Here is a 23,455-nt window from a genome sequence, read left to right as displayed (position 1 = left end):
TTTTTCAACTCTCTTTAACCAGAAATCTCCACCAGTATTAGAGTCATGTAGGAAAAGCCATAAGCAGCTCTAGCTGGCCAGCCACAGTTTTTGCATTAAGTTATTGTCTCCTGTCTACAAATGTTTTGTTTTTTGTACATAGCAGTTTATGTCTATTTTGTTATTTATTATTTATGATTTGAATTTAAATTGCGATTATTTCTAATAACTTACTCTTGACTAACTCCAGGCCTGTACTGGGTCTGCATACTTTTGAAAAATAGAAGTCACCAACTTATCTCAGTTGTCCTGTGCATTAGGAAATCAGATTAGTGACGCAGTTGCTTGTTATCAGAGAAAAGAAAACTTTTATGTCGCAGTAGTGGCATGTGTAACGTTCTTTTTTTAGTTCATTGTGAAGTGGTGTTATTTATTAATAAACAGATAGTTACTCTCACTAACTAGGGTAATCATGACACTGCTTACAAGTAAAATTTTAACTGATGTTGTAACCCCCTATTACTGTTGACAGCTCTGCATGTTTATCTGCTTACTCAATCTTTCAACTGAGCAAATGCATCCACAGAGCATATTAACCAGACAACAGCAAAGAGTTTCTTTTTGTACTCTGGCCAACTGATGGAATTAACAGTAATTGGCTCCAGCTCAGTAAACGTACCAGTGACACCCATCTAGTGAAACCAACAGTGATGTAAAAAAGTCATCTTAAAGCTGCTTAATACATTGTCAACAATGTAAGTTATATCAAACCACAGTTTTGATATAAACATGATTCATTGTTTAACTGTGTGTGCGTGTGTGTCTCTTTCTTTAAAAGCAATGATATTCACAGTATTCCATGGAAACAATACAGTATTAATGGTTTGAGTTATAATATGTTCAGTGATTATCTGATTATGTAATTCCTTGTCTGACTGGTTGTTTCCCACGCAGCGTGTTGGAAAGCACAGAGTGAACATGGGTCCCTTGTTGAAATATGGTTCTAGAAAGAAACAGGAGTGCTGACCTGGGATTTAGTTTCAGCTCTGCTCATGTGTGTATTTGCATTTGTGTGAAAAGAAGAAGCTGTTTTTCTTGACGGCAAAGGAAATATAGCGAGGGCAGAGCAGGGGAGCTGAATGTTAACTGAAATAAACGGGGCCCACAGCGGTAACTTTAGTTCCTAAAATATTTGAAACTCCTCTCTATCTCCTCTGCCTGCTGAGTGTTTAATGTCATGTTGCAGTGGCAAAAGGTTTCGTATCGATCCTGAAATCCCTCCACAGATTATAGCTCTGTTTTTATAGTGAGTCAATGGACACGCAATGATTTGTTGTCACTGCACGGCCATGTGGTACATGTGAACCTGCAGCTTTCTCTCTGTCTCTGGGTAAGGACAGGTTCCTGTAGTCCCTGTGTGTCCCGTTTGTGACAGAAATATCAGAACAACATTAATACAATCCTTTACCCTTATACTTATACACATATTATTTTTTGGTCAGCTAGGAATTTGTACAAAACTCAACTCATGTGACTAAATGTAGAATGGCAGGCACACTTGAGGATGCCTTCTTATTAATGTCTTTGTAAAACTTTGGTGTGTTTTTGTCTCGTGTTTTGCTGTTTGTGTTGTTGTTTACACTGTTGAAGTGGCTGCACTGGTTAGAGTATAAGCTGGCTGTGTGGGCTACAGCGTGACCTTGACTTGCTCTGTCGTTCGCTGCAGAAGCCAGCTCTGCTGCTCTTTGACTGGTTGGCTGGCGGGCTGGCGCACAGTGAGGCCATTGTGGTCTTGTGCTCTGCTGGCATTCTGAAACACTGACTGACTAACTGAGCGCTCTACTATCCACCCCTTGAGCGGGGCGAAAGAAAGAGGGTGACTGTCCTGCTGTCCTGCTAGTATTTACTGAGACTGAATGACTGTCCACTCGCCCTCTCCACAGCGAGACGGGCTGCAGCATACACTGCAGATTTACTGACACAGAACATGAAGGAGACTGACCAGCTGCATCATCAGCACTACATTATTAAAGGATGGAGGGAGAGCCAGAATGGCAAAATGATCCAAAACATCAGTGCAATGTCACACATGTCGGAAACATTATTGTCAAAAAATTACTACTATTAAATGTGCAGTTCTGGCCCACTTGTGTTGTCTGGACCAGTGGTTCTGGGACCCAAATTTCCCCATGGTCGGTTTTAAGTTTTCTAGAATTATTATAGAACTAGGCATGAAACTACATTAAAATTTCATGTCACAACTATTTGGCCAAAATAGGCAAGTAAATGCATACACAATGTCATCATGACTTTTTTTAACATAAAATGTACACATATTTTCATCCCTACATTCAGGGATGGTGGTATTAGATCTGAATGCCTTGCATATTCTACACACGTAAATGCACATTACACACGGACGGAGTCATATGGCTAGTATACACACGTACACACACACACACACACACACACACACACACACACACACACAGTGCTGTGAAAAAGTATTTGCCCCCTTTCTGATTTCTTATTTGTTTCCATATTTGTCACACTTAAATGTTTCAGATCATCAAACCAATTTTAATATTAGACAAAGATAACCTGAGTAAATACAAAATGCAGTTTTTAAATGATGATTTTATTTATTAAGGGGGAAAAGGGAATCTAAACCTACCTGGACCTATGTGAAAAAGTAATTGCCCCCTAAACCTAAAAACTGGTTGGGCCACCCTCAGCAGTAACAACTGCAGTCAAGCATTTGCAATATCTGGCAATGAGTCTTTCACATCGTTATGGAGGAATTTTGGCCCACTCTTCTTTGCAGTTGTTTTAGTTCAGCCACATTGGAGGGTTTTCGAGCATGAACAGCCTGTTTAAGGTCATGCCGCAGCATCTCAATTGGATTTAAGTCCGGACTTTGACTAGGCCACTCCAAAACCTTCATTTTGGTTTTTTTTAAGCCATTCAGAGGTGGACCTCCTGGTGTGTTTCAAATCATTGTCCTGCTGCATAACCCAAGTGTGCTTGAACTTCACAACGTCACAAACTGATGGTTGGACATTCTCCTTCAGGATTTTCTGGTAGAGAGCAGAATTCATGGTTCCATTAATTACGGCAAGTCGTTGAGGTCCTGAAGCAGCAAAGCAGCCCCAGACCATCACACCACCTCCATGTTTGAGTGTTGGTATGATGTTCTCTTCATGAAATGCTGCGTTAGTTTTACGCCAGATGTAACGGGATGCACACCTTCCAAAAAGTTCAACTTTTGTCTCGTCAGTCCAGAATATTTTCCCAAAAGTCTTGGGGATCATCGAGATGTTTTTGTGAGCAAGTCTTTGTGTTCTTTTTGGTCAGCAGTGGTTTTCGTCTTGGAACTCTCCCATGGATGCCATTTTTGCCCAGTCTCTTTCTTATTGTTGAGTCATGAACACTGACTTCTTTAGATGTTGTTCTGGGTTATTTTGTGACCTCCTGGATCAGTCCTTGATGCACTCTTGGAGTAATTTTGGTAGGCCGGCCACCCCTGGGAAGGTTCACCACTGTTGCTGGAGTCCCAAAGCCTTAGAAATGGCTTTGTAACCCTTTCCAGACTGATAGATGTCAATGATTTTGTTTCTCATCTGTTCTTAAATTTCTTTACATCGCGGCATGCTGCAGATTCATATGAAGAGGAATAAATATGAATAAAATTAACATCAGACTGCATAAGGCTCTTTTCACGTAACCGACATTGGAAGCTTTTCTGTCAAAATAATGATAAAGTTTGACGAGCTAATCATTTAAAAAGCATTTTTGTTCTGACCACACACTCTGATTCAGTACAAGTCAGCAACCCACCAGTTGAGAAAGCATTTCCTGTAAAGATCACCACATTAAGTACCGTATTTTCCGGACTATTAAGTCGCACTTTTTTCCATAGTTTGGCTGGTCTTGCGACTTATAGTCAGGTGCGACTTATATATGAAATTTAACATGGTTTTTGAATAATAATTCCGACATGAAACGAGGAGTAGCCTAAACATTACCGTCCACAGCCGCAAGAAGGCGCTCTAGGCTTGTGACACCCAGAGCCGTTATATATACAACTATGTTCAGAAGTGACACGGAGGACAAAGAATTCAATGGATGGTGAACTTGCTACTGGTACTTGCCTGTTGGACTCGGTGGTGTGTTATGTTCATTTCTGTGTGCTATTGTGTTTAACTTGCATTTCCTGTTTGAATGTCTGTTCTTGGTCTTGGATGATGTAAAATAAATTTCTAAATAAGGTAGCCTCCCGAGTATTTGCTCTGCTGCCGGCGTTTGCCTAGACATCGCCCAAAATGCTTGATTGCATTGCATTCTCCACATTTTTAGCTAAATTTTCATGTACCACATCTGCATTTTTGTTCAGTGAATCTTTTGTAAATTGGCCGCCTTCATATCGCCCAGCTCACCTCATTTCACTCTTTCATCTTCATTAACATTCCCGGTAGAATTCTCAATCTTTGTTGTCCAGTTACATAGTCTCTGTCTATTCTTGGTCATGGATTTTGTGAAATACATTTCTAAATAAGTGCGACTTATACTCCGGAGCGACTTATAGTCTGGAAAATAAGGTATGCATTTGTCCCTCTACAGGTCCAATATGACAGAAACCTTTGTAGCTTAGACTATGGCTGGTAAATCTGAAAATTCAGTTGACATAATTTATGGTTTGTTTTTTTACAAATTCAATGTCCTCATGCCAGAACGTGATTTTTTTAAAAAAAAATTTTTATACAGCTCTTCTTCCCTTTTAGTGAGGCAGATAGCAAAATTGTCTGTTGCAGCCATTAAACAGATAGAGCTGGACCAGTGCCTTCAGATAGTGTGTGTGTGTGTGTGTGTGTGTGTGTGTGTGTGTGTGTGTGTGTGTGTGTGTGTGTGTGTGTGTGTGTGTGTGTGTGTGTGTGTGTGTGTGTGTGTGTGTGTGTGTGTGTGTGTGTGTGCATGTAGTGTCTAATAGGATTGGGCGATGTGGATAAATTAGTCAATATTGCCATAAACCAGTCCTGCTTAGTGATTTGCAACGGTGCCTGGAATGATCCAATAAGACCAGTGATATGAAAGCCATAGCTACAGCAGTATCTCTGACATGGAATATATTGGCAAATTCACCCTACACTAGCAATTATCCTATACTCACTTAGGATATCTGCCAATACATATCTTGTAAATGTGCTTTCAGCCCTCATGATTTCTCTGTAAGACTTTCAGACAACCAGACAGGTACCCTAAGTCTGGCTGCATGCTCCAGGCAGCATGCCTGCCCCTCTGTCTTTTACCTCCTTTCTTCCTCTCCCTCTGTGTATCTCACTGATCTTCAAACACACACACATATGAACTGTCAAATGAACAAACTCCAGATATAAACACCAGACTGTAAAATCTGGATCGGTTCATGGATCTGCAACATCAGTCCAATATCCGATACCAAAAATGGATCAGATCTGTCCCGTCTCTACCTTTGGCTTTTTGGTAATTGGTTGGCTACCAGTTCAACTTTTTGGATGGCATGATGCTGCGCTATTTAAAGAGCAAGCTGTTTGACTGGTTAACCCGGGTTCAGGCTCTGTGTCTGTAGTCCTCCACCCTGTTTAACTGTCCATGAACAAGACACTTACCCAGTTCTCCCATTCGTGTTTGCCCTTGAACCTCCTTTTCTCGGTTTTTATCATCTGAAATGTAGTGGTGTCCCAGTATAAGACTTTAATTTGGGAATCCCACACAGGGCTGAAGAGTTACTTCTAAATGAATCCTCGATCACAGTACATTTCCTTCTATATCTTATAACATATATTATTCTGGTATATTTCATATTGTAAATCTTAGAGTCTCTTCTCAAAATATCTCCTTTCCTGTCATTACTTTAAATTATTCACTCGCAGAGTATGATAAAAGTTTCATTTGCGCTCGACAGTTTGTTTTGACGAAACATTCATCCAATGGGATCTTATAAGGGTATGTATATGGGGGCATTTGACATTATGTAATAAGCCTAAGACTGATATACATACATACATACATACATACATACATACATACATACATACATACATACATAAACAAGCAGGGGATTTTTTAACCTTGTAGAGATGTTTCAGAAGATTAGATATTTCATGTAACTGTTGTATATAATATTCATAATTTCTCTCTCTATCTGCAGGCTTTCAAAGAGATGCTGTATGCTGCTCAGGACCAGGCCCCATCTATTGAAGGTATTACGCACACGCACGCACATACTATAAGGTCTGCTCCATTATTAGACGGCTGATGGCCTCTGAGCACCTAATATAAGGATTGTGGAGCTGCTGCTGGTGTTGTAAACAGGAAGTAGCAATGGACAAGCAACTTAGCAGAGACTTTAAGATGTGCATTCTTTTAGTTTCCTTTCTTAAAGGACCCATCCTATGTGCTTACAACTTACATTACTGACTACCATTTCTCAACTCTTGCATTTAAATGGAATTTTCTTAATGCATTGTCAAAAGCGACTTGCAGAGCCTTGAAACTTGGTCAATATAGCTAATGCGTCATAATGAAACACATATCCACGCTGGTTTTAATTCAATTAATTTAATTTTAGAGTTTAATAGTGTTTAGAATGTGGAGTAATCTGTGTATTCTTCTGGAGGGTGCTTTTACGTGCTGAAGTGACTCCTTCTTTATAGCGTGGGGTTGCATGTCAGCTTCACTGTGTGCATATTTGTTTTTTTTTAAGTATATATTTTTGGGGCTTTTATTGGCTTTATTATAGTGACAGCTGAAGATAACAGGAAGGGGGGGCAGAGAGAGAATGACACGCAGCAAAGGGCCGCTGGTCGGATTCGAACCCTGGGCAAGGATTGAGCCTTGGTACATGGGACGCCAGCTCTACCCACTGAGCTATCCGGGCGCCCCAACTGTGCAAATATTGAGTGATTATGCAGGGGTTGGAATATACAGCGTAGGCTATATAAACTGGTACTGAATGAGTTAACTGGATTGTTTTAACTACAGGATCATGGATACACATTGATTTGATTTATTTATTTTGATGTGAAATGTAAAAACCCCCACAACGTTGCTCGACTACGTCGCATTGCCTCTAGTTCAACAAGGAATTTATTTTAATCATTTTTAAATAGATTGTACTCTATTTTTACCACTTGAACATTTTACTGAATATTTAAATGATGCAAAATAATACAAAAGCTAAAATATGGCTGCATGCATGACCAGACCTTATGGTGGACCTAGACAGTTCAGTCTGTTCATCAGTCTGTAGCAAAGCTTGGTTAATGTTTACGTCTGTCTGGGTCTTCTTCTACTGAAGGCAATAAGTGTATCTTACAGGTAGGAACACTACTCGTTGCTGCTCTCTGGTGGTCGTATTAATTACTAGATACAATTAGCCCACAGCGATGCTAAAATAATATCTGACAGCTGTGTGCATTAATGAGAGAATTGAAGCAGACATTTAATAGTAATGCAAAACTTATTTTACGGAGTAACTAGTTACTTTTACCTGCAGTAATTGGTAAGTAGCTATTGGAAGTAACTAATTACAATTTTTCAGTAACTTGCCAAACAGTGCTTATCAGTGTTTTCAGTTTGATTCAAACTATTATTTAAAATTAGTGCCCAGCACATATTAAACTATGTTACCATAGCAACAGTACTAATGGTTAATGGTATAATGGTGATAATGCACTCTATGGAGTTCTGCTTTAGACAACAATGGACTTTACAGAGAAAATGGCATTCTTTTTTGCTGTCAAGGTTGGCATGTGCACTTCTTTACCTCCAGCTCCTGAGTTACTTTTTATGTGGAGCTACCTCATCCTGCATTATTGCTTAATTATGTGCCTTTGTAAAAATACACTAACAACAGCCACACGATGACCAAAATTTAAGGCCTCAAAGAGTCTTAAAATGTCTTAAAACCAGTTATCAGAGGCCTTATTTTTCATCATGTAATGACAGGCCTCTTTGTGCCCCTGCACTGCACCCTCTCTAAGCAATGCAAAACAGCGTGACTAGCACAATATGCCTTTTCCTGGTATCTTTCCTTTCATCTTATTTTTGACAAAATTGAGTTTCACCACTTGAAGGGCCTGTTCTCAGTCAGAAATATCATGTAAAACAACATAAACCTCAGAACAAATGGCAAAACAATGTACTGTTTTTACTGGACCATCGAAAAACTCACAAGCCTACAAAACATGCCAAGCCCAACCTACATATCAGGTTGCTTGTACTGTAATTGGCTTCACTTGTGCATCTGCCAGCTGCCCATCGATCTGATGGCATGTGTTGTACTGTGTGTGTTATTAGTTTTCATGAGAGGGTCATCAGAGTCTCTGACCCACTTGACACTCATAAAAGTAGAGCGTGCTGTTAGCATGCAGTTTTCCAGCTGAAACTGGTCAGCAGCTACTGTCCCATAAATCACAATATGTTTTTAAGCCCTAGGTTTAGAAACTATTTAAGTTTGACTATTTTAGTCCTTGCAGAAATATGAAAACCACTCAGTTTTCCATGGCAGCAGACAGAATCAGACTATTATAAAATGAGTCAAATGTCATGGTTGCTTGTGCCATGTGTACAGCAGTAACTGTCAGGTGTTATACAGTACCAGGATGACTTATATGATGATATATGATTATACAGCATCAAAATGTTCTGCTGCTCTGTGGAATAATTGAATTATCTGACAATGTGGAACATTGGTGGGATAGTGTTTGTGTATCCCCAGCACATCAGATCCATCTGTTTATGGTTGCATTCACTGACTGGGTCTATTCTGAATATTCATACACAGCTGCATAAGTAATTGTGATCAGAGCCTGTGATGCAGCACAGTGTTAGCAGTCTTCTATGTGACCAAAACAGCACAGTTAAAGGTGTTGGTTACCTTGATGACATGTTGAAGGTGTGAGTTCACCTGAACTCAAGACAGCACAGTTTCTTTGCTGTTCTTCATCTTACCCATTCACCCCAACTGCTTCTTGTGAAACCGATCCACAGTTTTAAGGTTTCATTAAATGCATGCCAAATGTTTGCTTGGAAAGAGGCTTCCTGATCTTGTTTTAGACACATTACATCTTAAAAGTATAATATGTAACATTTCCACGTTCAAATGTCACAAAACAACACAAGTCCTATGTTACATATTTTGTTGAGCTGTGTTCTTACATTATTTCAAATGTTTCAAACAATGCTCAAACCAAGAGAAAACTGTAAACGTATTCAGCTAATGGTGCGATTCTTACTTGCCTTTTGTTGTTATAACTTTCAGGGAAAACGTGGGATACGCTGAATATGTCAGAGTGAGGAGGGAAGTCTGTGAATGTGACTAAACATAACTTTAGTAAAACTTGAATACATTTCCTCTCCATCTCTAAACAATTTCTGAGTCGTGTCACATGATGCAACTCCTGAGATCCCACGCTACATTGCAGTGTCCTCAAACTACGTCATCTGTTATTGGTTTGATGTGAATAGACCCCCTTGTAGCAGGAGAAACATACCGTGCGTTTAGAACCATTAATCAAATGAGAAAATTATACCATCCCCAGGCAAATGCTGGCAGATTTTTAGTGGTGGATATTTTCTCTTACATTAAAGCATAAAAAGCAAATGTCCATAAGGGTTATTTCTTCACTATAAATTGCATGTTATTTGTCTAGTAACTGTTGATCTGATGAAGTGTGATGGAGGACATGGATTCTATGACAGGTATGAGTTGTATTTAACCCAAGACACTCAGAAACACAGGTATCACTTAAGTTTCCTGATCTGTCAGGGTTATGCAACCAGGACTCATCACTACTCTTTCTTTCCACTGAGTGACAACCGCATAATTAACAATTGTACAGACTGTATTGACTAACTGTCTTACTGGATGGCCACTGTGATTAGGTCGGGTTTAGTTGCACGAATGATGATCATATTGTGTGATGTAAACGGCATTCAACATAATATTTATTAAGCTCTATTCATAGTATCCTGATGACGTTTTATAGTATTCTAGCAATCTACACACACATTGCTGTCATTACAGAGAATACTTCACAGTAAATTACAATCATTGATTGCTTAAACTGGTGTTTTGGAAACAGATAACCTGTTTTCCCTTAGCTTAGGATGCTTACATCATGCTGAAGTAGAATTCTACAAATGCTGTAAACAGTTAAATGGAGACTGCATTTGAATGTGAAAGTTAACTTTAAAAGAAATGCTGGTCAGAAAGTGTTGGAAAGCTCATTTCAAGTGGTGTACATACGTCAACAAGTTACAAAAATAAAAAAAATCTAGGGGTGGCATTGTCGGTCTCTGGGTCCACCACTTTGGTCCAGACTGAAATATCTCAACAACTATTGGATAGATTGACTCCTACTGTCTTTGGTGACCCCTGACATTTCCTCTAGCGCCATTGTGAGGTTGTCTTTTTCTACCTGATACCAATTCCGCTATCTGAACTTTGCACACATTTTAACAGCTGTATACTAATAACTGGGGATGATCCGATCTCAAAGATCGGTATCAGCGCTGGTCGATATCGGTTATTCTGAGCATTATTGAGTCTGCTGATCTCTGTGTCAGTGTGAGAGCAGCCCCCCCCCGCTGCTGGACTATTCAATTGTCAACCACATACATTCGATTGATTTTAATAACTTTAATGTACTTGAAATGTGCAATGTGCACCTGTACTATCTAAAAAGAAAATACAAGTATCGGCAGATAATCAATACTAAATGACTCGGATCAGATGGGGGGAACTTCAAACTGGACACTGCTGAGAAGTAGCAGGAATCTTTTTTGGAGCTAATAAATTACGTGATATCTTATTGGTGCACAGACACGTTTAGTCGCTGATACCCGATCCCACTTTTAAAGTAGTGTCAGGGTCATTTATGATATTGGTATTGGAACAAATCCTCTAGCATTTAGCTTCAGAATACCTGCAAAACGAATGACATTCTCATCTGTCTGCCGTCATATGTTGTATTTATTGCCAATCAGCAAATGGTATCATGCTAATGCACTTAAGTAAGTTGTTGTTCTGGTTCTTCTTTGAACTGATGTGCTACAGGCTACAGTACATCCCTGTTGGTACAGTCTATGCATTTTCCATACAGCCTACTATTCTTGGTATGCATCATTGACTGACTAATTTGCAGCCTGGCCCATGTGTCCAACCCTACTCCTATATATGGTTCTGTGTTGTATAAAGAAGTCTATAGTCACATGTTGATACCTACTGTGATGGTGTGATTCACATGTTGTTCCATTCTCATCTTCTGACTAATGAATTAATCCACCCAACAGTCATTGTGTTTCATTTTTTCCCCATTATTTCAGTTTGTGACTTGTCTTAGACTCAGAGGTACAGTACTGTATATTTTGGAAGACACTTCCACTTCTAGTTGGAAGACACTTGAGTTTCCTGAATAAACTGTCCTTTAACAAAGGCTGATTTAGGAGACAAAGGAATTTGAGAGAAGGGGGCAAAGTTTAGAGATGTAGAGAGATATATTATATCTTCACAAGGAAATGGTGGCTTGTTATATCAATCCCACTAACCATCTATCATCCTACTTATCCCTCCATCTTGTACCATGGCCTCCCTACTGATCGGTCAGTCTTTTTCGTTTGCTCAGTATCTTTCCATTAATGTCTGTCTCTACACGTTTGTCTCCACTTCTACATGTGACTGACTTTATCAGCTGCTCTGTTCGACGGAATTATTAGATAGCTACATTATCAGTGAGCGGACACTTTTTGGATAGGTAAGGAACATTTATGTGGACGGGGTTCTGACATCAAGTTGCAGTTACTTTTAGTTTAAGTAGTAATAAGGAGCACTGACTGGTATACAGTTTGGAAAGATCTAGAGCTATGTACTAGCAAGAATCTGGTAATACAATACATATCACAATACAGTACAATTTAAAAAAAAAAAAAAAAAAAAAACCAAAAAAAAAACTGTTAGAGTGTAGAAAACACCACCATACGCATTAAAGATACATTTAAAGTTTCATTTTTTTATGTAACCAGAACAGCAGGATCTGCATTTGTATTTATCCCAGTCCCTGTAACATCCAACATCATAGCCCACAGTTTATGTTTACACTGTTATCTAGCTGTTCAGGGGTTTAAACACAGAAATCTCAGAAAACAAAATATCACGATACGGTATTTCTTAATATTTTATTTTAACACATCTAGCAAAAACCTCTGAGAATATGTACAACTGTGCAACACAACATGTAAAGTATAGACAGGGTTTTTTAGCAGTTTGACCGGTAAATGTTGAATGATGAGTACACAGACACCAAAATGGTCCATGTGTCCCTGTACATTGTTTGCTCTGCATCTCTGCTATGCTAACACTACACTTAAACTATGCTGACACATAGTGTAAAATAGCAAAATTATAGGAAATGCACTTCTTTTTCCTTTTGGATTTTACTAAAAGATATTTGTGAAGGTACAGACAAGCACATAAATGGTGCTGTGATGGTGTAAATTAGACGGAGCCTGTATTGAGTGCGACTATGAGGCTGCTCTCATAGGTTAATCCCTTGTTGTCACCATTCATCAAGGCCTGTCTGCAGCTGTGTTCTGTACAGATCAGTGCTAAATAACAGAATTTACTACAATTACATTGCATACTAACATTTTCAGATTTCTCCACAGTAGCACACAGCACGTCTGACTAATTGCTACACTTCCCTCACTGACAATTAAGAAACAACGTCTTATTCTCACAGTGGAGCTCTTATTAATTCTTTGTGCCAAATAATAAACACTATCAAAATAATTCATATTAGAAATACATTAGAATAACACAATTATGGCTCCTATTACTTATTTTTATTCTTCCAGCTGTATGTTTTAAGGCAATGAAAAAAAAAACACGTTTCAGCCTTTAGACTGCAGTTGGGGAGCTTTGCTGCTCAAGTTGTTGCTAACAGCTAAACATCCACATCACTATATTCAGCTGCTGGTAAAACACAACTCGGGAGCTCTGCTTGGTCCTCTGGGAGCTGCAGCATTGTTCTGCTCATACTGAAGGCTCACTGTGTCACATTCACAGTGTACTGCTAACCCCACGACCAGCTCACCTGCCTGAGCGCAGACTGCCGCACTTCCTGCTACATTTAGCTCTGCTTTGTCCTGTATAATGTTGATTGAATCCAAAGTGTGACCACACGTCTGACAATGACATCTTTTTTTGTGCATTTCCCCAGCATTTGAATGGTTTTTAACCTCCCTGTCTGGACATGCAGGGTTAATTATGTCGCTTAAAACTGCTTGGTGCAACATTGCTGACTCAGCTTATACACAGAAACCTCTCAACTGGTTGTTGTTGTCTATTCAAAAGTTTAAAACAAAACAGACAAAAATGAATAAATGGTTATCGTTAATGTCACCCACTATTTGTTTTCATTTCATTTGATGTGAGAATAACATAAAAGGTGCCCCTCAAGAAAACACAAGCAGGCAAACTTGCTAGAGACGTGACAGCACACAATACAACATAAACATGACCAAGTATATATAGACCTGTATGGTTGGATTTGGATTCTAAGGGGTAGCCAGCAGCTTGTATGAAGGTGTGAATGTATTGACACATATCAATATGACTAAAATTAGGTTGGTTACAGTCATAATCTTGATTTCGGTTGCTTTTCAATTACAGGTTGTCCGTGGAGTCTTGAGAACTATAATAGGACTTTTAGGCCTTAAAATGTCTGAATATGATTTTTACAGGTCTTAAAAACTGATTGAAGTTAACGTTACTTGTATAAAGTTGCATTTTTCAGTCTCTTTTAAATGTGTATTTGGGTAAGATTTGTATTGATCATGCTGTAACAGCTACAAAACGAAAGTGACACAGAACCAATACTGATTTTCTTTTGTAAGAACTTTTTGCCAGTATGAAGGAGAAATAGGTCTTAAATTGCATTTATCTTAACCTTTAACCTGTTGAAACCTGCAGAAACCCTGAATGAATTGTATATTGTTTTTAATTTGTCTTTTGGTTTTAGTGGTTTTATTGTATTGAAGTGAACGCAGAAATCTTAAGAGAAAGATATCTCAAAACCGACCTTAATCTGTCCTTTAAATGACATGTCATTCTATTCTCTCCCTCTACTGTTCAAGTGCCTTTAGACAAGACTCAAAGCCCCGATGGCTGTTGCACACCTGTGCAACGTGTTGCTGAAAAATAAAGCTAAAAAAACATCAATTGTCAAATGGAAAGTATAGCCTATTACAGGGAGACAGACATGTCATAATGATAATAATGATAATAATCATGATGACATGAGCCGAGACACGGGGAGAAAAGAGCAGAATAAGGCCAAAAAGGGATAAGGAGATTACTGTAGTCTGACTGTGGTGGCTGTTTGTGTGTTTGTGCGCTGGTGAGGGAGAGAGAGGTAGAGATAGAAGAGAAGAGAGCGAGAGAGACAGAGGGAGGGAGGGAGGGAGTGGTTTGGACACTCCAATTTAGTTAATTTGGTGTCTTGTCTAAAAGCAGCCAGTCTGAAACACAGTGAATCACTGAGTCTGCAGAGTCTGACTCAAAACCACCTGCCCGGTCTGTTGTTTGGTTGTTGTTGACGTGACAGCGGGTACAAGTTAGTGGTTGGACACACAGGTTCTCTGTGTCCACTATTCAATTAAAGTTTACCAGAATCTGTCCCGCCGTGAGATCTTAAATAGTTGAGATCAAAAATGATGGCAATTACAGGACTGTGTTCTGGTAAAACTATAAAAAAAAATCTTATGACCCAATGGGAGGAACAGAAATGAAACTGTTAAGCATGGTATTTGGGATGCAAGTAAATATAACATCAATATCAACATTATTCTCCAAAACAACCAGAGTTACACAAACCAGATGCTGTCACGTTACTTGTGGACATTTTGAAAACAGTCATAAACTTTGGTGGAAAACATGACCCTGTGCAGTTTTCGAAAGACATTCATTCGTCATCACACAGTCTGACCTGCCTAAAATATATATATATATATGCAATAATACAATAATACACGTACAGTCATAATTCGTATTTGTCATGCTTATATTTCTAATTACCTGTCCGTCAAACCATCATTCATCACATAGCTAAACTGCGCCTCCCACAAAGCTGCTGCTTCTGTCCAGCCAAAGATTTGCAATACAAATGTTATAGTTATTGCATTAATAAAAGTAAGGAAATGTATTCAGAAGTTGGTGCTTTGTTTTGTTCTTTTACATTTGGCACAGTATTGCCAATGGGTTTTAAAAGGCCCCCAGCCATTAACTGATGCTATTTGGGGGGCCTTGCACTAAAAAGGTTTGGGAAGCCCTAACATAGAGCATGAATAAGGAGATGGAGTGATGTTAGCTGAAGCGTAGCCCTCGATTAAACACTGACACAGACCTGCAGCTTGTTATGCATCCATGACACAGACAGGGAGCAGAGGAGAGAGATGGACAGATACATTGATGTAACCTGCTTTTTTTTTAAATAAAATAAAATGCCGACTTCAGACCCGGCTTGCTATCCAAAGGTTGATACCCAGAAAAGTCCCGCACACAGCAAAATAAGAAAATACAGCTGGAGGGTCCCTGCAGACACAGACACCACCACGTACTTGTAGTGGGTCATAAATGATTATTTAGGGCGCCCGGTTAGCTCAGTGGGTAGAGCTGGCAACCCATGTACTGAGGCTGAGTCCTTGCTGCAGCGGCCCAGGGTTCGAATCCGACCTGCGGCTGCCCCCCTATGCCCCGTGCCTTCCCTGTCTCTCTTCATCTCTATCATATAAAGGCAAAAACCTAAAAATAACTAAAAAAACATTATTATTTTATTATTTAGAGGAATGATATTTTATATGAGTTTCACATTGTTTGTTAGGAAAATCCTGCATAGTACGCCTTTAAACCATGACAGTGTGACGGTGAGCCATCATGCACAATACCAGCACCCTGAAACCTTGGAACTAATACATTTTATTATATACAACTGTGATGTGTCAAAATGTCAGAAACAGTCACTCATGTTATCCCCTGTAGTGTGTCGTAGTGGAAGATAATCGACACAGTATCTGGGGCCTTGTTACGTCCTGACATGTCAGAATTGTTTTGTCTTCTTACTACTAGTTTGACAGCTTTACAACACAATGTGTTCTGTGAGGTTGACCAATATCAGCTCAGAACGCTCCTTAACTGTAGAGGAGGAATGATGTATTTCATTTCAGTGAACCTGTAACCATGACAGACGGCAAGCTATGATTGGTCGGCATCCAATGTGAAGCTTTTTGTGCCTCTTGGCCAAGTCACAGTGAAAATACATGACTCTGCGATAGACTAATCTGACACTGTGTCGAATCTCAAAAGACAGAAATATGATGTTTGATTCCAGCATTACAAGGACTTGAGTACAGTGTTTGGCAGTCAGCTATAGTGGTATGTACAGCAAACACACAGATCATTGTCAGACTTGGCAGGCAAAAATTGTGTCAATTCAGCTACACTTTGTAGCTCATATCAATCATTTATTGATATTGAGTCTTTTTTGACCTTTTGTTTTATTCGCTGAAGGACAGAAACCGCCTCAACGGCTCAACATCTGATCGAACAATATTGGGGTGAAACAGATAAGATAATTGATGCGCTCGAGCACATCAGCAAGTCAATTCTGCTTGTAGGGAAAATAAACAAGTTTTGCTGATGCTATCATGCTGACCTTTATGTCACTAAAATTCAACTTGGATCCTTTTTCATTAGTTGCTCACTCACTGTCATAGATTGTTTACAGTACGGGGTGGTGGGTAGTGAAGTTAACTTTTTCTGAGGGGGTACATGCCAGAAAAAAGTTTGAGAACCACTGGTTAAATAAGTGTGTTTGTATAGCTTATAGCATTTAATTGATTTAGCTGTGCCAAATATTGACATATTGTGTGATTTCACTAAGTGTGTTTTGTTTTGTAATGCTGTCAAAGCTGAACATCTTAAACAACTATTGTTTACTGTTTTTTGGGTTAAACTTTCTGACTAAAAGCCAGATAGAAGCCATCATAACTAAGACTATATATCAGACAAACTTTAGCCATAGAGTACAATTACTGAAGACAAAATATGTTTTAAAAAAACAAATTGGTATGCAAAGAGGATGACATTTTGTGTGTCAGCAGCTCCAGAGTGCATTTATGTAGCTGTAGTAGAGAATCTGCATTGTAGTATTGATGGATAAAATGACTCATAAGAAGCAATATGAGATTAAACTTGTAATCTATATGCATTAGAAGAGTGAAAGCCTGGTTACACAAACTGAAATATCACATTTTAATTAACATAAAATTGAAGTGTCCTTGGAAAACAACAGAGAATCCAGCAGCTTTTGGAAACTGCTGCTGTCTCACTGCTCCATCTGCTGGTCAGAGCACCACAGTATAGGGCTTTGCTGCACAAAACATAGGATTTTACATTCACATACTCCATCCTCACATACTCCATCCTCCATCCACAATAAGGTCCATAAAGACAAACAGTGTTCACTAATCTAACAACTTATCTTCTTGCAGTCACAGATGAGGATACGGTCAAGAGGTACTATGCCAAGTTTGAGGAGAAATTCTTCCAGACATGTGAGAAAGAACTGGCCAAGATCAACACCTTCTACTCTGGTAATGACAACAACTAAAAGCACTGCTGCTCATACGTTAGAGCTAGATATTACTCATGTATATGTAGTTCAGACGGTGTGTTGTGCTTATTGTCCTGCAGTGGCTTTCTATCTTTTACAATCATCTTCATCTCCATCCCTCTCCTCCCTCCAGAAAAGCTCGCCGAGGCTCAGCGGCGATTCGCCACGCTGCAGAATGAGCTGCAGTCATCTTTGGACGCCCAGAGGGAGAGCTGGGCTAATGGGCGGGGCCTGAGGAGGAGGAAGACGGTGTTCGCCCTGTCGCAGCAGGAGCGATGCAAACACAGAAACATAAAGGACCTGCAGCTGGCCTTCTCCGAGTTCTACCTCAGCCTCATACTGCTGCAGAACTATCAGGTGCAGTAGACATGCAAACAAAGCTCTTGTGACAAATTTCCACAGACTCCACATGAAGACCATTTATTATTTTATCTGTCAGGGACAAAGCCCATTGATTAATAAGTTATTTTGCAGTACTCACAGGTTGACACATACAGCTGTTATAACATATAAAAAGTTTATCTGGACTATTAACTAAACTAAGGTTTAGAGAAAGAGTTTTAGGGGAGATAAGAACTAATAACTAGACACAGTGTTTTGACCGATCTCGCAATGTTAAGAGTGTTTAAAGTGAAAAATAATTTGTGTTACTGTGATCCAGAATGTAATTGGTTCTTCCATGGTCCATGTTATACCCCTCCACTAAAATCAGACCAGTAGTTTTTACATAATCCACCAAATGTATAACCTCTTTGGCTACTATTGATGTGAAACGAATAACAAAACTCATTGCAAAAGTGGAAAGAAAACAATAAAGACTAACTTGAATTTGACCATCAACTCTAGAGACCACCACTGGTACTGCAGTGAAAAAGAATTGCTGTGGTTAGAACAGCCAAGCTCGCTATGAAAGCGGGCTTATGTGGAGTGTCCCATAAACGCTGACCCTCTACCTGTAATGAACCTGAGACACTTCATCATGAACCCTGCATCATTAACCAATTAGGACTAAACCTGGGGTTAAATGAGTCAATACTAGACCTACCAATAAAGTATATGACCATTTGAGAGCAAGTGCTGTCCTGTGAAGAAAATGTCCTGGAAAGGTCCTGGAAGGTGGAGGTCCTATGATTTATTAAAAAGAGTGGGATCCCTGTGTTTTTGTATTACCTCAACTTTTTGCTACAGTCTCTCTGATATACCGCAAAAAAGCTCTGATGAACCCACTGCACACTACCTGCCCAGCACCAAAACACAAAGCTAGAGACTAGCTGGTAAACGTAGTGGAGCGTTTAGAGCACTAGAGCCAACAGAGAGTGAATACTGGACACAAACACCACGCTAAATGAATGATGATGTCGCTCTGTGTCTGCTGGTGTGTAAACAGGCAACTGTTGGCTGTAGAAACGTTATATATCAGATGTTGTGTTTACAGCTTATTCCCTAGTGGCAAAAACAAATCAATTAAAACAGCTTTGAAAAATTGGTAAAATAATACTCAATAGTATGTGCTTATGGTTCCCCACTTTTCAGTCAGTGCAGAAATGGGTTATACTGCACATTCAGTGTGTGTTTCTTCTGTTTCACTAAACACAGCTGTACCACACACAGCGGTTTGTCCTCTAGAGCTCATTTATAGTTTCACATCTTTAATCAGCAGCTGCTTTTGTTAGCTTTGATTCTTCTTTCATTAAATGCCTCTCTCTCCCTCTCTCCCTCTCTGTAGAACCTGAACTTCACAGGTTTCAGGAAGATCCTGAAGAAGCATGATAAGATTTTGGAGACGTCAAGGGGGGCCGACTGGAGGGTGGCCCACGTTGAAGTGGCTCCATTTTACACATGCAAGAAGATCACGCAGCTCATCTCTGAGACCGAGGTGCACACACCTACATACATTCATGTCAACACACTCCAGTGCACACATGCCTCATTAGCTCTGCTGTAGTTAAACCTACTGCAAGAAGTTTTTAAAAGGTTATGAAAATACTGATGCCTGTATATGATCTACATAAACAAACAGAACCATCAGAGAGAAGATTGCCTATTTCTAAATAGTTCTTCTAAATAGAGGGTCGGATTCCTCTTGAAATCAATAAACAAGGTGGTAGAAACACTACTGCTTTTATCAGCGCCAGAATCAACACACAATAAAAGCTCCCGTAGGGGCTTTAAGAACAATATTGCTAAACCAGGTTGTACAAGGTCCAGATGGTCAATATTATATTTCAAAAGTATCATCTGTATTATCTGTAACCCTCAAAATTGTCTCTCTGTCTTTCAGGCGTTGGTCACAACAGAGCTGGAAGGTGGTGACAGACAGAGGGCCATGAAGAGGCTGAGAGTACCTCCCCTGGGAGCTGCACAGGTCAGACACACACACACACACACACACACACACACACACACACACACACACACACACACACACACACACACACAGTATTAACTCATAGATACTGTTTATCCCTAGCTGTCACTCAAACTACTTTTGTGAAAGCTCAGGAGACCAAAATTATTGTCATGATTTATGAATGATTGACCCAGGCTTGGGTTAGTTTGGATTTCTGGGGGGGATAAATGTGATCATTGTGAATTTTGCTGCCAGGTTAAGATGGCCGGTGAAGTTCTACCAACAACAATCTCACTCCCTCTCCTTGTTTCCTTTCTTTCTTTCTTAGTCTTAAAAAGTCTAAAATCCAATAATCAGCTTTAAAATGTCTTAAATTACAGCTCATAAAAATGTATTAGATTAATAAAGTTAATGTTTTTGGGAAATATTTGTATTGATCATGCTGCAACAGCTACCAAACGAAAGCAACATGTAACCAAGACCAATTTCCTTCATATCCTTCCTACTATTTTGCCAGGATGGATATATAATGCTTTTAAAAAGTCTTAAATGTAACCTGTTGAAACCTGTGAAAAAGGATTAAGTCTATAATATAACAATATACTGTAAATGATACCGTATAATGATAAGAGGAGAGGAGTACAGCAGTAATTCATCCACACAAAGACCAAAGTGTTTACACACTGACAGCTTGATGTTATTTTTTTGATCATGTGTGACAAGTGCAGTTTTAAATTCATTATTAGTTTGATAGTTCACTTATTGATTTGTGTACTGAACAACAAACTCGGCGAGCCATCTTAATCCTAAATATGGCCCAGTTACTCCTTATTACTTCTGTTATTGTTTGCCACGTCCTGCTCTGAGATGCTGACTATTCCTCTGTCTGCCTGCAGCCTGCTCCTGCTTGGACCACCTTTAGAGTCGGGCTTTATTGTGGAGTATTCCTTGTCTTAATAGTGACTGTGGTCATTACAGGTAACACACACACATACACACACACACAGTCCTAAAACCGAAGTTGTGCATATTGAATATTGTAAGGTTTTAAAAACTTTTAATCATCTAGTGGCTCTGTTTTTACTTCCTGGAATATGACCGGTCAGAGTGTCTGGGCCAGAAATATACTTGGCTGGTCACGGCAGAACACACCATACTTTAGTTTCAGGAAGAAAAAACTGAATCACTGCAGCAAAAATAGGAATGGAGTGTATTTTTCATAACTAACTAACGTACTACTACACGTTCTACTAACGTAGAATGAAGAACTTAGGCGTTGGTTTTTTTTTACTCTCTGCTTATTACTTTACATTTGTTTCATTTGTGCAAATAAATAAAAGTATATTTCCTCTACAGTGTGCAAAAGCTAAATGTGATGTGGAAACAGCCTAGCCTGGTTTAACATGCACTCACAGGCACAGAATTAATCGATAATTTTGAAAAAAGTAGTGTTGAAAATGCTGAAACATTTATTGACTGGTATTTTTACAATAGTGCTTCAGACAAACAGATTTCTGTTTGTAAAGATGTGTTTCCTGATATAGAAAATGAAACAGGCTGCCTTGTAAAGTAGTTTATGCTGAATGATGTGCTGTTGGTTGTGTCTCTCTGTCCATACTTTCTTTCCCTTTCTATCTGTCTCTAGGAGCTGTGGTGATCCGTAGTACTGATGTTTGGCCTATGGTCAGGATCTACAGAGGAGGCTTCCTGTTAATAGAATTCCTCTTCCTGTTAGGTACACATACACACATGCTACTAATTTGGGAGTTAAGTTTCTGTTTGTTCACTTCAGGAGAATGAAGTTAAGAAAACAAGCCTAGCAAATGAAAAAACATCTGCAGCTGCCATGTTAATATCTGTCAGTCTTCAAAATGATCACACCAGCATCTGACTGCCTGTTCATTTATCCTTTTTTATCTTCCAGGCATCAACACGTACGGCTGGAGGCAGGCAGGAGTGAACCATGTACTCATATTTGAACTCAACCCCAGAAACAACCTGTCCCACCAACATCTGTTTGAGGTCTGAGCACACACACACACACACACACGCACACACGCACACACAAACACGCTGTCTAACAATCACAAGAGATGGCTCAAGACCCTCAGGTCAAAATGAGATCTCACTGTCACTTACCTTATTATTGGAGTTAATATGCTGCATAGTGATTTGTCTTTCAGGATTTCACAGTTGATGAATATTGTGTGTCTTGTGTCTTGTGTGTGTGTGCAGATTGCAGGTCTGTTGGGGGTGCTGTGGTGTGTCAGCCTGCTGTCCTGTCTCTTCAGTGATAGCATCCTGGTGCCAATGCAGGCTAACCCTCTGGCTCTCTACGGCCTCTTTTTCCTCTTCCTCATCAACCCCTTCAAGACCTGCTACTACAAGTCACGCTTCTGGCTGCTCAAACTATTGGTATCTGAGTGATGATTAAAGTTTATACGTTCTTTCCTTTTGTATATCTATAAAGTCACCACCCTTCATCTTTTACTGACTGTATGGTATATTTGATGCAGTAAACTATGCCCCGTGTAATTCCTAAAGATGGCTTGTAACTGTTTGAACAGTCCACTATTTAGCTTAGGACTGCAACTAACTTAAAGCTGCAGTAGGTAACTTTTATTAAATGTTTTGTCATGTTTGCTGGAACTTTCACTACATCCTGACAGTAGTATATGAGCCAGATAATCAGTTGTTTTCATTCAGGCCCGGTGGATTCTCGCAAATCCCAGTAGGAGCACTAAGAGGAGCTCAGAGGAACCTGATTTTTTCACAATTATCTTTCTCATGTACTACTGTCACAAAATATCTCTTCATTATTTTCGTATAGATTAAACTGACTATTAGTTTGCAATCATTTGACATACCTCAGAGATCAAGGCAACATCTTTCTATTGATTATTAGATGTCCAAAACCTAAACATATTAGATTTACAATAATATGAAACAGAGTAAAGTAGCACATTCTCAAGCTCAAACCACTGAACAAATTATTTAAACCAGTGTTTCGGCTCTCCAAATACCACCATTATGACCGAGGTTAAAATACAGCAGCATAGGCCGACCCTATTCAGCTATAGAGAGTTCACACAGGAGGCAGGTTTGTTCCTAAAAGAAGATTACTGTTGACTGTTGTTGAATCCTGAATGAAACCGGTTCAAGAACCAGAGCTAGTTTGGTGGGAAAGGGGTCCTCCTGGTCCACACTTCTCTTCCCAAGAGTTCCTGTTTGGAGCCATGATTGCAGAGTTTTTGAAACCGTTCATTTTACCTCCGTCAGCTCCTAACTAATCATGGATGTGTGAGTGCGCTACATTCATGTTCACGACTAGCACATATTGAAACTAAATATTACAAAAAAGGTAAAACTTATGTTAGTACTATTAGTTGTAGTATTTATTAAGTATTATATGTTT

General features: G+C 39.4%; 1 protein-coding gene across 1 annotated transcript in view; it reads left to right on the top strand.

Moving 5' to 3' along the window:
• LOC127363148 (xenotropic and polytropic retrovirus receptor 1 homolog) overlaps positions 1-23,455 on the top strand; it is a 47,553-nt gene that overhangs the window by 12,083 nt on the left and 12,015 nt on the right. Inside the window, exons 2-10 of the mRNA XM_051399694.1 lie at positions 6,167-6,218; positions 17,569-17,670; positions 17,824-18,047; positions 19,417-19,566; positions 19,972-20,055; positions 20,937-21,018; positions 21,686-21,775; positions 21,965-22,062; positions 22,276-22,455. Coding sequence (XP_051255654.1) covers positions 6,167-6,218; positions 17,569-17,670; positions 17,824-18,047; positions 19,417-19,566; positions 19,972-20,055; positions 20,937-21,018; positions 21,686-21,775; positions 21,965-22,062; positions 22,276-22,455 — 1,062 coding nt within the window. The remainder of the gene's footprint in view (positions 1-6,166; positions 6,219-17,568; positions 17,671-17,823; positions 18,048-19,416; positions 19,567-19,971; positions 20,056-20,936; positions 21,019-21,685; positions 21,776-21,964; positions 22,063-22,275; positions 22,456-23,455) is intronic.

The sequence above is a fragment of the Dicentrarchus labrax genome, unplaced genomic scaffold (assembly GCF_905237075.1).
Source record: "Dicentrarchus labrax unplaced genomic scaffold, dlabrax2021, whole genome shotgun sequence".
Taxonomy (NCBI): domain Eukaryota; kingdom Metazoa; phylum Chordata; class Actinopteri; family Moronidae; genus Dicentrarchus; species Dicentrarchus labrax.
Note: the sequence above shows the minus strand (reverse complement) of the source record. Positions and strands in the feature narration are given on the sequence as shown.